The sequence below is a fragment of the Pseudophryne corroboree genome, chromosome 3, assembly GCF_028390025.1.
Source record: "Pseudophryne corroboree isolate aPseCor3 chromosome 3, aPseCor3.hap2, whole genome shotgun sequence".
Taxonomy (NCBI): Eukaryota; Metazoa; Chordata; class Amphibia; order Anura; family Myobatrachidae; genus Pseudophryne; species Pseudophryne corroboree.
Window position 1 is genome coordinate 595,247,138 of NC_086446.1, and position 16,947 is coordinate 595,264,084.

Below are 16,947 nucleotides of genomic sequence, written 5' to 3' on the forward strand. Positions count from 1 at the left end.
CGTGTGGTAAATGGCATATTGGCAAGTTTACGCTTCTCCTCCGACAATTTTATTTTAGGTTTTGGAGTCCTTTTTTTACTGATATTTGGTGTTTTGGATTTTACATGCTCTGTACTATGACATTGGGCATCGGCCTTGGCAGACGACGTTGCTGGCATTTCATCGTCTCGGCCATGACTAGTGGCAGCAGCTTCAGCACGAGGTGGAAGTGGATCTTGATCTTTCCCTAATTTTGGAACCTCAACATTTTTGTTCTCCATATTTTAATAGGCACAACTAAAAGGCACCTCAGGTAAACAATGGAGATGGATGGATACTAGTATACTTATGGATGGACTGCCGAGTGCCGACACAGAGGTAGCTACAGCCGTGGACTACCGTACTGTGTCTGCTGCTAATATAGACTGGATGATAATGAGATGAAATCAATATATATGTATATATAATATCACTAGTACTGCAGCCGGACAGGTATATATTATATATTTATTATGTAATGACTGATGACGGACCTGCTGGACACTGTCAGCTCAGCAGCACCGCAGACTGCTACAGTAAGCTACTATAGTAGTATGTATAAAGAAGAAAGAAAAAAAAACAACCACGGGTAGGTGGTATACAATTATGGATGGACTGCCGAGTGCCGACACAGAGGTAGCTACAGCCGTGGACTACCGTACTGTGTCTGCTGATAATATAGACTGGATGATAATGAGATGAAATCAATATATATGTATATATAATATCACTAGTACTGCAGCCGGACAGGTATATATTATATATTTATTATGTAATGACTGATGACGGACCTGCTGGACACTGTCATCTCAGCAGCACCGCAGACTGCTACAGTAAGCTACTATAGTAGTATGTATAAAGAAGAAAGAAAAAAAAAACAACCACGGGTAGGTGGTATACAATTATGGATGGACTGCCGAGTGCCGACACAGAGGTAGCTACAGCCGTGGACTAACGTACTGTGTCTGCTGATAATATAGACTGGATGATAATGAGATGAAATCAATATATATGTATATATAATATCACTAGTACTGCAGCCGGACAGGTATATATTATATATTTATTATGTAATGACTGATGACGGACCTGCTGGACACTGTCAGCTCAGCAGCACCGCAGACTGCTACAGTAAGCTACTATAGTAGTATGTATAAAGAAGAAAGAAAAAAAAAACAACCACGGGTAGTTGGTATACAATTATGGATGGACTGCCGAGTGCCGACACAGAGGTAGCTACAGCCGTGGACTAACGTACTGTGTCTGCTGATAATATAGACTGGATGATAATGAGATGAAATCAATATATATGTATATATAATATCACTAGTACTGCAGCCGGACAGGTATATATTATATATTTATTATGTAATGACTGATGACGGACCTGCTGGACACTGTCAGCTCAGCAGCACCGCAGACTGCTACAGTAAGCTACTATAGTAGTATGTATAAAGAAGAAAGAAAAAAAAAACAACCACGGGTAGGTGGTATACAATTATGGATGGACTGCCGAGTGCCGACACAGAGGTAGCTACAGCCGTGGACTAACGTACTGTGTCTGCTGATAATATAGACTGGATGATAATGAGATGAAATCAATATATATGTATATATAATATCACTAGTACTGCAGCCGGACAGGTATATATTATATATTTATTATGTAATGACTGATGACGGACCTGCTGGACACTGTCAGCTCAGCAGCACCGCAGACTGCTACAGTAAGCTACTATAGTAGTATGTATAAAGAAGAAAGAAAAAAAAAACAACCACGGGTAGGTGCTAGGTGGTATACAATATTATATAAATATTATATACAATTATATATATATATATATATATAATATATATTAAACTCATAAACTGGTGGTGATTATTAAACTGGTGGTCAGGTCACTGGTCACACTATCAGCAACTTGCAAGTAGTACTCCTGAGTCCTAAGCAGACAATCACAATATATATTATACTGGTGGTCAGTGTGGTCACAAACAATGGCAGTGTGGCTGGCACTCTGGCAGCAAAAGTGTGCACTGTACGTTATATGTACTCCTGAGTCCTGCTCTCAGACTCTAACTGCTCCCCACTGTCAGTGTCTCCCCCACAAGTCAGATAATACAGTCACACTATCTCTCTCTATCACTTCAGCAAGTACTAGTAGTAGTAGTACTCCTCCTAATGCTCCCCAAATTACTACTGTGTCTCTCTCTGTCTCACTCTCTTCTCGAATCTCTATAAACGGAGAGGACGCCAGCCACGTCCTCTCCCTATGAATCTCAATGCACGTGTGAAAAATGGCGGCGACGCGCGGCTCCTTATATAGAATCCGAGTCTCGCGATAGAATCCGAGCCTCGCGAGAATCCGACAGCGTGATGATGACGTTCGGGCGCGCTCGGGTTAACCGAGCAAGGCGGGAAGATCCGAGTCGCTCGGACCCGTGTAAAAAAAACTGAAGTTCGGGCGGGTTCGGATTCCGAGGAACCGAACCCGCTCATCTCTAGTGTTAAGTCCTTCACTCCAGAACAGTTGGTATAATGCTTTGTCTGCTGAGTGTTAATTTCCTGACTTGAAGAACAAATACACATTTATATAATTAGTGGGAATAATTAATTGCAAAGATATAAGGTAAAACAAAGATGTTTATACATCTAAAAAATGCTTGTGAACTTGCTAAATATCTAGCAGCATCCAGAAATACAAATTTAAATAGTTATAAATAGTCACATACAATAAAAAAAAAAAACTTTTGCTGAAGAAAATTGCAGAACTCTTTCCCTTTCCAATGGGCACGCTCAACATTTACATATTTACGTATCAACATCCCTGTCAACCTGTTCAATATCCGTACAGTTAATTTTCACAGTTTAACAGGCAGCATCTTGGCTATGTAGGTATCATTTGGTTAAGATGATCTCCTTCCCAAGGTTGTTATACACAATTCAAATGCTGCCTTTATTGTTTTAAGATGCAGACTTAAAGATGATAAACAGGGCTATTAGACTCATGTGGGGGATAAAAAGCCTAGAATATCCTTGCTTAAATTATGCCAATCTCCTACATTAGGAGGAGGCAATCTTCCCTGTATCAAAACGTACGCATTAGCGGAAAATTACTGTTATGCTATTGGCTGGCTCAGAAATTTGGAGCAATTTGCTAATACAGCGTTGGTACAAGCTTTTTGCCCTGATGTACCCTTGAATGCGGAACACTCAGTGTTTGCCTGCTGAGAAAATGAACAATGAGCAGACAGACAAAGCATTATACCAACTGTTCTGGAGTGAAGGACTAAACAAAAGGATATTGCTGAACTATTTAAATTAACTTTTATATACTCTCTCTTATGTCTTGGTCAATCATAAATATTTGTTTACTCTCCTACACAAAATGAGAGTATATCACTATTCACCACCCATAATTAGAGCTCCTAATAAACCCGGGTTCGCAAACTAGGGGTATATCTTAATGTTCACTAAGCACACAGGCATTTTTTCCAGCTCCATAATACAAATATCTCATCCACCAGCATTACTTGGAAGGTTCCTTATTTTCCAGGCTGCAGGATAATTTAACCTCCACACCTACCACATGGTTTCACTCTAAAAGGCGCCAGTCAGACCATTTGCGGTCACTGTTCCTGGTACAGTTGCAACCCTAAGGGGGTGTTATTACTTACCCGAGTGCTGATCTTCCCTGTCTTCTTTCCTTTCACTCAGTGGATGGGCCAGATGAACTGAACTGGCTGATGAGCTGGCAATACTTAAACCGATTCCAGTCACACCAATAATAATGGAGTCTGCATGCAGAAGAAGATTCAAAACAACATTATTATAATCCAGTATTATATGATTTATTGTATGCCACTTACATTTAAACATATTTTACTGTTTTGACCTCTCGATTTGTGGAAATAATAATTTTCTGCTGTCATGGCCAAATTTAAAGTGTAGACCAGAGGTTCTCAAAAGTGGTCCTCAAGACACCCCAATGGCCCAGGTTTAAGGTATATCCATGGCTGAGCACAGATGGTTAAATAAAATTGACTGAGGTGCTAATTAAGTCCCCTGTGGGGGCGTGGCCTAGCGGGACATGGAGTAGCAGCTCGGCGTGAGTGCTCTCCGCTCTCATCCATCCGATTATAATATCCTGTGGGGTCCCCCCCGAGCCCAATCTACCTTGTCTGGTGTGGGAAGGAGCCGAGCCGCCGTGGAGCTATAGCGGACCGCCGGACGGGTCCTGACCGCGGAGGATTTGAGCGCCGCGTCTCCTCTCCCCTGGCCTCCTAAGATGGCGCCGTGACTTACGGTCCCGGCTCTCCAGCGCGCCCTTACAGTGCACGCCGCGCGGGACCCGTTCTCTCACTGGGAACTGCTGTACAAGCCTGCCGGAGCCTGCACACCACTCTCCCACACTAACCCAGCGCTGCTGTGAGCTGTAACACCCGCGACTCCCCCTCTCCTGTGCTGCCTGTATGCAAAAGGACCTGGGGCTGCCTGGGGGCCCTATATAAACTAGGGGTCGTGCTCCTTCTTTCTGGGTCCCTGTTATACGTTCTCCTGGATCTGCTCTGGACTGTTATATGGTCTTATGAGGGGCTGTGATTGTATCCTCCTGCTTTGAGTGTGTGCATACATCTATATCATTCTGGGCTCTACAATTTCTGTGCTGCTGACTGGTCTTCACTGAGCTACCGATCCTGATTTATTCTAATAAATCTAAAAATGGTGAAGAATCACCACAAATCTGCTGCTTGCCCGGTACTCGCATACCCCTGGAAGGCATGCAGCGTCGCCAGCTGGGGGTGAGGATACCCCTCCACCGGTGTCCCCCAGTCAATCATCCTCCTCTGGTGATGCTTCTGATGATGTGCTGCAAAAAGTGTTGGAAGCCCTGGCGGCTAGCGACTCCCGTCTCTCTGACAAGATTGGCCAGGTACAGGCTGACCTGACCATAATCCATCACGATATCCAAAAGGTTAGAGAACGGGTCGGGGAAGTCGAGACCTGAACATCCACGCTGGAGGATAAGATCTCTCCGCTTAGCTCCCGTGTTACTGCCATTGATGGTCAGCTGTCCGCTATAAAAGGCAAGATGCTGGATATGGAAGGCAGACTGAGGAGGAATAATGTCCGCTTTGTGGGGCTCCCGGAGAAGGAGGAGGGCACTGCCCCGGAGCAGTTCGTTGAATCTTGGCTGAAAAATTCTTTTGGGGCTGACTCCTTTACGCCTTTCTTCACAGTTGAACGGGCTCACAGAATCCCTTTCAGGCCGCTGCCGCCGGGTGCGCCACTGCGCACAGTCATAGCGAAATTTCTCCACTACCGAGATCGGGATGCTGTTCTATCTCTGGCGCGCACCAAGGGTCTCCTGTTGTGGAATGGCTCCAAAATTTCCGTGTTTCCTGACTTTACGCTGGAGGTGCAAAAGGACCGTGCACAATTTGTTCCGATTAAAAGACGCCTCAGGGAACTTAATCTACAGTATGCAATGCTTTTTCCTTCTAGGCTACAGGTGGTGGCGGACGGAGAAACAAAATTCTTTGCTACACCTCGGGACGCTGCCCTGTGGCTGGATCGATGGGCCCCGGCCAGGCGGGCGCTTGCTCCTGATCCTTAATGTCTGATATATTCTTACGTTTAGGCTGGTATTTCTTGCTGATATCCGCGTTGCAGTATGTTACCCGGATAATACTACATTGCCTCTGCTAATGTTTATTTTTTCACTTAACTGATGTTTATATTTAGGGCTCGGGGTGGGGTCTCCTCACTTTTCTTAGGTGAGGGTGGGGGACCTACGCCTTTTGTCTTTGGGTCATTTTATTCATTGCCCTTTTATGTTGGTATAGTTTGTTTTTTCTTTGTTAAAGGGGAACAGTTTATTGGGATAAGGTATGCCTCAGTTCGGGTGGGTATACAGGGAGGGGGGGCAGGATGGGAGGGATTGTATTTTGTTGTTTGTTTTCTTTTTTTCTTTTCTTGCATGTGTTGCAGACGCTATGGGTTCATTGATTTTTTTCAACTACATCTAGTGTTGGTGCTGATGGCCTGTCAGGGATACGCGGGACCGATCATATATTTTTGTTTTGTCTTGACTTATGGCCTCTAATCAACTTAAATTTTTATCCTGGAATGTCCGGTGGCTGAACGATAAAGTCAAACGTTCACTAGTGCTTCGTCACTTTAAACAATATGGTGCAGATATTATTTGCCTCATGGAGACCCATCTGGTGGGGGCAAAAGTCCTGGCTCTTAAGAAACCATGGGTGGGCTGGGCTTACCACTCCACCCATACGTCGCATTCACGGGGTGTGTCAATTCTAGTTAGAAGATCGGTCCCGTTTGTCCTTGATCAGGTCCAATTGGACCAGTGGGGCAGATATGTTTTTCTAAAATGTCAAGTTTATTCTATGTCTTTACTTATCCTGGCTGTTTATATACCGCCCCCTTATTCCCCGGAGGTTCTCAGAAAGGCTGCCGAGTTTATCACGTTATATCCAAATGTTGCCATAGTTTGTCTTGGTGACTTTAATAACGTCATCGACCATGCTTTAGATAGAACTAGATGGTCCCCTGATGCCCCGGTGGTGCGCAGGAAGGACTTTGCACTGCTGGTGGACAGTCTGCGCTTGGTCGATGCGTGGAGGGTCCGTCATCCTGGCATACGACAGTATACATGCTTTCTCCTACCTACTTATCCTTCTCCAGGATAGATTTGGCCCTCACCTCTAAAGGCTTGCTGCCAAGGTTGGTTGATGTTCAGTATGCTACTAGGGGCATATCAGATCATTCCCCGGTAATTCTCTGTTTAGACATGGGAGATGTTAGGGGGGCACGGTTTTAGAGGTTTAATTCCTTTTGGCTGACTCAGATGGGCACCGGTGCGGAGTTGGTGGAGATGTGGGAGGCCTTTTTGCTGGAAAATCAGGGCTCGGTGTCTGACACAGTTTTATGGGATGCCTTCAACGCATACGTCCGTGGGACCCTCATCAAAACAGTGGCTGGCTTGAAATTTGGTTATGCCCAGGGTGAGCGTGATCTTGAGTCAGGATGTAGGAGGCTGGAGCTGCAGTATATGGCCGATGGTCTTGACACTTCGAGGGAGAGGTGGTTGCTTGCGCAGGCTGAATGGCGTGATTGCTTGGCTATTAAGGCTAAGTACCGTCTACTTTATGCTCAACACACGTACTATGCAACGGGTGATAGGCCTGGTAGCTTTATGGAAACATTGGCGGGTGCGGACAGGGCATCTAATACGGTGCCTGCAATTTGTACCAATGACAATGTGACTCATTTTAATACTCCCGATATCGTGGGGGACTTTGTAGATTACTATAGACAGCTGTATAGTTCTAGGCTTACTCACACTGAGACGGAAATAGAGATGTACTTAGCTGATATTCCATTGCCCACGCTGTCCCAGGACGCTATAACGTTTTTGGACTCCCCCTTAACGCTGACTGAGGTGGAATCCGCTGTTAACTCTTTTCCTGGAGGCAAGACTCCGGGTCTTGATGGAATGCCCCTGGAACTTTATAAAAAGCACTTACCTTTTTATGGCCCTAAACTCCTTGATATATATAATAATTTATTTGCGCAGGGTAGGCTGCCTGACTCTATGGCTGAGGCCCTAATTATAGTTCTCCTTAAGCCGGATAAAGACCCAACACGGGTCGAATCTTTTCGTCCGATTTCCTTGTTAACAACTGACGTTAAGATTTTAGCTAAAATACTAGCGACAAGGCTTATCGCTGTGATTCTACAATTGATACATGAGGACCAATCAGGGTTCATGCCGGGCCGGTCCACTTTACCTAATCTACGTAGACTCTATACGCATCTCCAGGCCCCTCACGAGGAGTCCTGCTCCTCAGCTATAGTTTCCCTGGATGCTGCTAAGGCGTTTGATTCTGTGGGGCTTCTTGTGGGGGACACTGGACCGATTTGGTATTGGATCTATTTTTAAATAGTGGGTCCAACTGCTTTATTAAGCACCCCAGGCTAGGGTTTCTGTTAACGGCCATATATCCTCCACTTTATCTCTACAGAGAGGGACGAGACAGGGTTGCCCGTTGTCCCTGATCCTATTTGCTCTGGCCATACAGCCTTTGGCCTGTATTGTTAGATCCTCCTCGCGGGTGGCGGGCTTCCGGTTGGGTGGCAGGACAGACAAAATTGCTCTTTATGCAGACGATATTCTGTTGTTTGTACCTGATTACTTTACCACTATGCCTCATATCTTGGAAGTAATTGACACTTTTAGGGGATTCTCTGGTTTGTCCATCAACTGGGACAAGTCCTGTGTCCTTCCGCTTAGAGGCCTATGTCCTGTCTGCCCTCCCGGGGACCTGCCGCTTCGCTGGGTGGACTCCTTTAAATACCTGGGGATATGGGTTACCAACCGGTCCTCGCAATTTATTGATCTGAATATACGCCCACAAATGGACTATCTACGGTCTCGTGTCAGGGTGTGGAGTAAACTGCCACTTACTGTTACGGGTAGGATAAACCTAATTAAAATGGTTGTATTACCTAAAATGCTGTATGTCCTCCAACATTCCCCTGTCTATCTCCCCCAGAGATTATTTGGTATCATAGATGGTCTCTTGTCCACACTGGTTTGGTCCAACCGTAGAGCTCGGATTAAACTAGATACTCTAACTAGACCTCGGGACTCGGGTGGTCTGGCCCTCCCTAAACTTAGATTCTATTACTTAGCGGCTCAGTTATTCCATCTAATTCCTTGGGTCTCCAACTCGTCTGGGGATTTATTAATCTCTACTGTATTACTAACATCTAAAATCAATTTGTCACCCCTCCAGCTCCTACTTAGTGATAATGTTGCACTCCTTAAGATGCCGTTGGTTAAACAAGCGATTATGGTTTGGAGGCAGATACATTCTATGTTGGGGGGGGGGGGGAGGGATAGGATCCTAACACCCCATTGATGCACACTCGTGCTCTCACTCATTTCACGTCCCTACAAATGGGATCGGTGTGGGGACGCTGGGGTGTTTGTTCCCTCAATCAATTGTACTCCTCGGGCACGTTTATTTCTTTTGGACAAATGCAGACTGAGTTTAATATACCCGCATCCTATTATTATAGATATATTCAGCTTCGCCACACCTGCGCGTCTCAGTTTAGTGATGCTCCACCTCTCCTTCGGAAGTCACCGGTTCACCTGCTCCTGAATGATACGCTAGGCTCCGGGACTGTTTCTGCTCTCTACTCCGCTCTGCTCGGTGCCCATCACTCTGACAGTCTCTCACACCTTAAATCTAAATGGGAGGCTGACTTGGGACCGGTCTCCCTAGATGTATGGGAGGAGGCCTTGGGGACTTCACGTACCGCTACCACCTCGGCTCGTTTTCAACAGATACACTTGTTTATATTACACCGAGTCTACATTACTCCCACCCGTCTTGTCAACATAGGGGGACGGAGTGACTCTAGGTGCCCAAAGTGTGCCTCTCTGTACGGTTCCTTCTGGCATTTATTGTGGGCCTGTCCGGTGGTGCAGGACTTTTGGCAGGCGGTGATACGGATAATAGCATCTACGGGAATCCCCTTTGACGTGTTTACCCCCCTTGTGTGTATCCTTGGGGTCATAGATGAGGAGATATTGGATGCTCATTCTAGAAGATATATTCTTAATTTATGCGCTTTGGCCAAAGTATTGATAGCACGCTCATGGATGGCGACTGCAGGCCCTGACATTAATAAATGGATCCCGTTAGTGAACTCTGTTGTGTCCCATGAAAAGTTTGTTTACATTTCTAGGAAAGCCCCGGATACATTTTTACAAGATATGGGATAGGTGGTTATCGTCTCCTCCATACCAGTGTACCCGTGCTTCTGCCTCGCATTGATATCTGGTCATTTCATGTACCACCATTGTATGAACAAATGAAAAGAAATCACGACACTCGTTATGTATAACTTGTAGCTGTTCGCAACTTTATTTATGTTGTTCTGTTGATTCATACAACATTCGTTGGTTTTGTCTCTGTGTACATATAGTGCATACCTTTTTATTCAATGTTATGGTTTGTCTGTTTGTCTAGAAAACTCAATAAAAACGTATTGAAATTAAAAAAATAAATAAAAATTATGTCCCCTGTGGCCAAGCATGGATATGCTTAAAACCTGGACCGTTTGAGTGCCTTGAGGACCGCGTTTTTAGAACCTTTGGTGTAGGCCAGTGGTTCTAAAACGCAGTCCTCAGGACCCCACATTGTCCACGTTTTCTATGTCACCCAGCAGGTGCACTGTGTATCATCAACTGTCACATTTTATAAATCTGCAGGTGACCTGCAAAACATGTACCATGTGGGGTCCTGAGGACCGAGTTTGAGAACCTGTGGTGTAGGCGTACAGTCCCATAACTTGGACTAAGGCATGTGCTCCCAAATGGTACTAGGATAGTAACATTATTTCTAGGCTAGTGTTTCTCAAACTTGGTCCCTAAAGAATCCTAACAGTGCATGTTTTCAAGGTATCCTCAGAAATAATTACTGCCACCTGTATATCTATTGTGTTCATAGGGGTATCTATAATGGGTGCATTGTGTGCAGTGCACACTGGCCCCTGGGTCCAAGAGGGCCCACACATTACATTAATGTTCAATTACTTACCTCTCCGGAGTCCCATGTCAGCGCTACTGCTGCAGCAGAAATCAATGGGAAAAAGGCACGGTGGCCATTTTCCTGGTGATTCACTCGTGCACAGTAGTGATCTGTTGCCGGGAACATAGCGAGCGCCATGTTTCCAGAGACCTGCTCTCGCGCATTAGAGATTAGTTGCCAGGAACATGGTGGGCACACTGTTTCTAGAGACCTGCGCATCAGCAGAGACTACTGCACCGCAGAGAAGTGACACACACGAAGTGTGGACACAGACCCCCTCCTCCCTTATACTGCCCCTGATTGTGTTGGTCTACTAACACACCTGTGCTCCAGCCAGATGATCTGGAAAACATGCGCTGTTAGGGCTCCATGAAGGTCGGGTTTTAGAAACACTGCTCTAAGCCATAGATTGTGCTGGTACTTAGTGAATAAGACATCCCACACATGAAAACATAATACTGATATCTAAATGCAATAGATCTGAGTGATAGATCTGCAATCATTCAGGCACCCTGGGATGTGCGTTTTACATTACCTATTCCTTCAGACCCTCTTCTATATCGAAGCTGTTCCGAAATGACAAAGGATCTTCCAAGGGGGTTATCTGGCTGAAAGATATATATAGTATGTTACAATTTATGGACTGTATAATGGTGTAAATGCTTGAAATCACAACAGTGACAGGACACATACATCAGAGCTACTACATGCACATGTAAAGAACACATTCCAAATGAGAAAGTGGGAATGGAAAGACACACATGCACACACCTTTGTACTGAGACTCCGAAAACGCAAAAAGTTGTAGCCAGCAGCTGTGCATGGGGAGGAATCTTCCTCCCAGCCTGTGAAAGGTTCAATAAATCTGCCTATGGATATCCCTGTGTGAACACGTGAGTCAAAGATTAATTAGTCGCAAATTAAGAAGTATCTGCAAAACTTCATGAAATTCCATGAAATCACGTCAGCTAAAAATAACCCTATCATGGTAACAGAGTCAGTTGTGTTCAAGCAGGTATACCCATAACTGTACACCCCTGTAATAGTCATTAGACAGAGTGACCATGTGATTCTCTGCAGAAGTGTTCTTTACTGTGTGAATGGCACAAGTGACAATTACAGATATTAGCTACTAGTTGTGGCATGCCTATATAAATTATATTTACACACTTTGTAGCAGTGCTCCTCACAGTGACTGTAGGAGGTATTCTGTGTGTATGACATTATCACATAGAAATTTCAGTGCATGCGTTTCTATATGGAAATGCTCACCTTTAAAATGACATACAATGGGCCGGATTCAGTTAGGAACATATTAATAAAAAGAAGCAAATCGGAAGCAATACTTTAGCAAGCAGGGAAAACACGGTCAGCTTTTGCATGTAGCAAATAAATACTAGTCAGCTTTACTTTTACAATGAAATTTAGAATTCGGGTTGGGCACATCTCTTCCCAATCATAAGTCTCTGCATATGTTACATCTGCACCACCGGCAGTGCAACATGGTTTTTCCATTGTGTACAATGTATACATTTCTCCTTTTTTAGTTCCAATGCCAGAAAACCCATGAAGTATTCTCTTCTCAGTCCTCCTGTGGGGACTTAAATATTTTATTTTTTTCACCAAGATTTGTATTACTTATCTTTATGTCAATGAAATATCTTCTCCTTGGTTATAAAGATAAGTCCCATGAATCATTTGCATATGAACAGTTCTATGCATTTTATTATGCTAAACCTCACACAACATACAGAAAGACTGCATTGGTAGGCATGTGACCTGCAACAGAATTTAGACTTCTGGGAGATTTATTTACTAAGCATCGGGTTCTAAAACCTGGCGCTTCCGATCGTGTTGTGCTCAAAATCTAAAAGGGCAATGCTTTTACTAGCCGTGCTAGTAACATTTTTACCCTTTTAAACTCCTGGCATAAATGCAATAAATGCAATCAAAAGCTCAGGGTTTTAGAACCTAACGCTTAGTAATCGAAACCCCCAGGAATCCAAACAATAGATCATAATTAGTTTCTATGCACATCCACTAAAGCATCTTATTCTTTAAGATGGGGAAAGGGGGCAGCATACCTGGGGGGTTACCCTGCTGGTTACTTAGGGGATCATCAGCATTGTGTGTAGCATCCAGGATTTTCTTCTCTTTCCTGTGATACACACAGCGGTGCTGATCCTTGGGATGACCAGCCAGCACATATATTACATACAGCATAACATGAATGTTTATATGTGCTATGCGCCTCCCCCTGCACTGTCTGGTTAGCGCTGCAGCCACCGCTGTTTACAACCACAGGACTGCAAGGGGACACATGAGAGCAGCAAGTCCTTCTGGGGCCAATACCAAGATCCCACCAACACCCTACATGGTGCTGGTGGCTTACAGCAGAACCCATATAAATAACGAGTACCAAGCTTAACGTGCTTGTTTCATTCCATATTTGCGGCTACTTCAGCTGCAAGTTTTAGGTAACACCCAAATGTAAGAAGGTGGAACCATAGCAGGTACCCTCCATTCCCGCAGCAGACGTTTCCCCCATAGGTTTCTATGGGAGATGTGATGCTGCCCGATTTACCAATATCAGGAATGCAAATTGGTCCACACAGCTACTGTACCATTGTAGCCTATGGGCTACACATCACAACTGTAGCCGGCGGTGGGTTCCTCCGGAACCTTCCCCAGAAGTGGCCACCCGGCAGCCCTCCCAGCACCTCCTTTCATAGTCCCTGTCCCTGCCTGTGCTGCATGATACATCAGCACAATCTGATCGCATATTGCAATGCAATCCTGGGTGATAAGATCCCCTCCAGACCACATTGAATATGTGATCAATGATAAATTCAAATGTTTGAAAGGCAGTTGGGCATCTGTTTTTTCCTATCTAGTAGACAGGAAATAACAGACACCCAACTGACTTTTCAAACATTTGAATTCCCCCTTAAATGTCTTTACCTTTCTCTTCTATATCCCTAGCGGGTATGGGTCATTAGGTCGACATGTACTAGGTCGACAGTCATTAGGTCGACATGTACTAGGTCGACATGAGTTTTTTTTTACTTTAGTGGTCGACCTAATGACTGTCGACCTATCTCTTGTCGACCTAATCAGTGTAAGCCTCCCTAGCAATGGGGGACGTAATTATTAAAACCTGGTGTTTTACATTTCAAACATTAATATCTTGTCAACTGCACAAATGGCATTATTAGAGATGGGTTTTCCCTAAGAGATACAGAGCCATTTCCAGCAGCTTTAGCCAAACAATAAAAAGTGAACGGAGCGCTTCATTATTTACCGTTTGTCTCTGTGAGCCAGGCAAGTAGTGGTATTCTGTGTCTGAGGTACCAATAGGTGGGAGGAGATTGTTGCGGTTGAATGGAACAGGGGAGCAGGATAGCTGGTCATTTGCAGTCTGTCTGTCCGCACCAAAACAGAAAAAGCTGGTCTTACTAACAGTGACAACACTACAAATGGATGCACTCACCCAATCAAATTATAAATGATAGTTGTTCATTAATATTGCTGGCAAAACAAAATCTCCTACCTAAAATAAAATGCCTCTGGCAAGATTGTATTTTAAAGCTACTATTTTGGTAAATTCACTAAATTGGTCGCTATAGGGGGCCAATAATAGGATTTTAATACCTACCGGTAAATCCTTTTCTCTTAGTCCGTAGAGGATGCTGGGGACTCCGTAAGGACCATGGGTATAGACGGGATCCGCAGGAGACATGGGCACACTATAAGACTTTGAATGGGTGTGAACTGGCTCCTCCCTCTATGCCCCTCCTCCAGACTCCAGTTAGAGAACTGTGCCCAGGGAGACGGACATTTCGAGGAAAGAATTTATTGTTTAAACACGGTGAGTGTCATACCAGCTCACACCTCGAACATACTGCAGAACGTGGCATTCAATAGAATACCAGCCAACGGCATGAACAATACACAGCCACATGCTGAGAGAATATGTAACGCAACTTGTGTTTCAACACAACCAATAATAAGACACCGCATGCCATGGCATGAACGTCAGCAACAGCCTGACAGAAAAGAAACACCACAAGAGTATAACCATAACCAATAACTGCAGACACAGTACGCACTGGGATGGGCGCCCAGCATCCTCTACGGACTAAGAGAAAAGGATTTACCGGTAGGTATTAAAATCCTATTTTCTCATACGTCCTAGAGGATGCTGGGGACTCCGTAAGAACCATGGGGTTTATACCAAAGCTCCAGACCGGGCGGGAGAGTGCGGACGACTCTGCAGCACCAAATGTGAGCAAACATGAGGTCCCCATCAGCCAGGGTATCAAACTTGTAGAGCTTAGCAAAAGTGTTTGAACCAGACCAAGTAGCCGCTCGGCAAAGTTGAACTGCCGAGACTCCTCAGGCATCCGCCCAAGAAGAGCCCATCTTTCTAGTAGAATGGGTCTCCACCGACTTCGGTAACGGCAATCCAGCCATAGAACGAGCACACCGAATCATATCACAGATCTAGCGTGTAACAGACTGCAGAGACGCAGGCGCCCCAATCACGCTGGGAGCATACCGGACAAACAGAGCCTCTGTTTTCCCAATCTGAGCCAAATTGGCGACATAAATATTCAAAGCCCTGACTACTTCGAGAGACTTTGAATCAGCCAATGCTTAAGTAACCACAGGCATCAAATAGGCTGGTTTCTGCGAAACACCGAAACCACTTTTGGCAGAACTATTATCCGAGTTCTCAATTCCGCAGTATCCACCTGGAAGATCAAACAGGGGCTCTTGTGAGACCCAAGCCGCTACTTCCAACATCCGCCTTGCGGACGCCAAAGCCAAAAGCATGACCACTCTCCAAGAGAGAAATTTTAACACAACCTTTCATAAAGGTTCCAATCAGTGTGACACAAGAAAACGCAACACCATGTCAAGGTCTCACGGTGCCAATGATGGCACAAATGGAGGTTGGATGTGCAGTACTCCTTTCACGAAGGTCCGAACTTCCGGAAAGGTTGCCAATTCTTTCTTGAAAGAAAATTTATAAGGCCAAAACCGCACTTAAATGGAGCCTAACTTTAGGCCTGCACCCACACCTGCTTGAAAAGAATGGAGAAGAAAGACCCAGCAGAAAGTCTTCCGTAGTAGCCTTCTTGGATTCACACCAAGACACATATTTTCTCCATACACGGTGGTAAGGCTTTGTCGTTACTTCTTTTCTAGCCTGAAGAAGTGTGGAAATGAGTTCACTGGGAATACCCTTTCTGGCTAGGACATTGCGTTCAACCGCCACGCCGTCAAACGCAGCCGCGGTAAGTCTTGATACACGCCCGGATCTTACTGTAACAGTTCCTCACGTAGAGGAAGAGGCCAGGGATCTTCTATGAGTAAATCTTGAAGAACTGGATACCAAGCCCTCCTTGGTTAGACCAGAACAATGAGGATTGCCTGAACCTTTGTTCTTCTTACGTTTATCACCTTCAGAAGAGTGAAAACGGAGGGGACACATAGTCCGACTGAAAACACCCAAGGTGTCCCGAGGACGTCCACTGCTATAGCTTGAGTGTCCCTAGACCTGGAACAATATCCCTGAGATCTCTCGTTGAGGCGAGGCGCCAACATGTCCAATTGAGGCACTCCTCAAAGACTTGTCACTTCAGTAAAAACTTCTCGATGACGACTGTATTTCTCCCGGATGGAGATCGCGTCTGCAGAGGAATCTATTTCTCCGTCGTTCACATCCGGAACGAAGACTGCTAATATAGCGTTTACCAGTTTTTCCACCCAGCGGAAAACTTTTTTGGCTTCTGCCATTGCGGCTTTGCTCCTTGTTCCGCCCTAGCGGCTTACTTACACCACTGCTGTCAAATCGTCCGACAGACTTAACACGGGCAGATCATGAAGCATATGTTCATTGAAAATAGCTCTTAATTCAAGAAAGCTTATTGCAGACAAGCTTCCCAGCTTGACCTTTTCCTCTGGAAACACTTCCCTTGCAAGGACTGATCCCCAGTCTCGGAGATCTGCATGCATGGACACCAGGATCTCATCCTGGATTCCGAACCTTCGTCCCTCTAGGAGGTGAGAACTGAGCAGACACCACAGGAGCGATATCCTGCCATTAGGATTATATTCCGGCGTATGTGCAGGTGAGACCCGGACCACATTTCCAACTGGTCCCGTGAAAACCACTTTGACCTGCTCACCTAAAAGGCCTCTTAGGCCGCACCCATCTTCTTCATCAACGGAACATATTGATGGATTGTGACTGCAAATCTGAAAACGACATCCGCTTCTGCGAACCTAACAAGGCTG

The 16,947-nt window shown here is 45.1% G+C and overlaps 1 protein-coding gene across 5 annotated transcripts in view; it reads right to left on the reverse strand.

Moving 5' to 3' along the window:
* FAM149B1 (family with sequence similarity 149 member B1) overlaps positions 1-16,947 on the reverse strand; it is a 145,526-nt gene that overhangs the window by 7,536 nt on the left and 121,043 nt on the right. For 2 of the 5 annotated variants that reach the window (XM_063961474.1, XM_063961475.1), the window contains 3 exons: positions 13,946-14,066; positions 11,180-11,252; positions 3,697-3,816 (listed from right to left, as the gene is read on the reverse strand). In XM_063961474.1, coding sequence (XP_063817544.1) covers positions 3,697-3,816; positions 11,180-11,252; positions 13,946-14,066 — 314 coding nt within the window. Of the gene's footprint in view, positions 1-3,696; positions 3,817-11,179; positions 11,253-11,415; positions 11,526-13,945; positions 14,067-16,947 lie in introns of those variants that run through there. The other 3 variants (XM_063961476.1, XR_010243970.1, XR_010243969.1) reach the window with 3 other exon arrangements.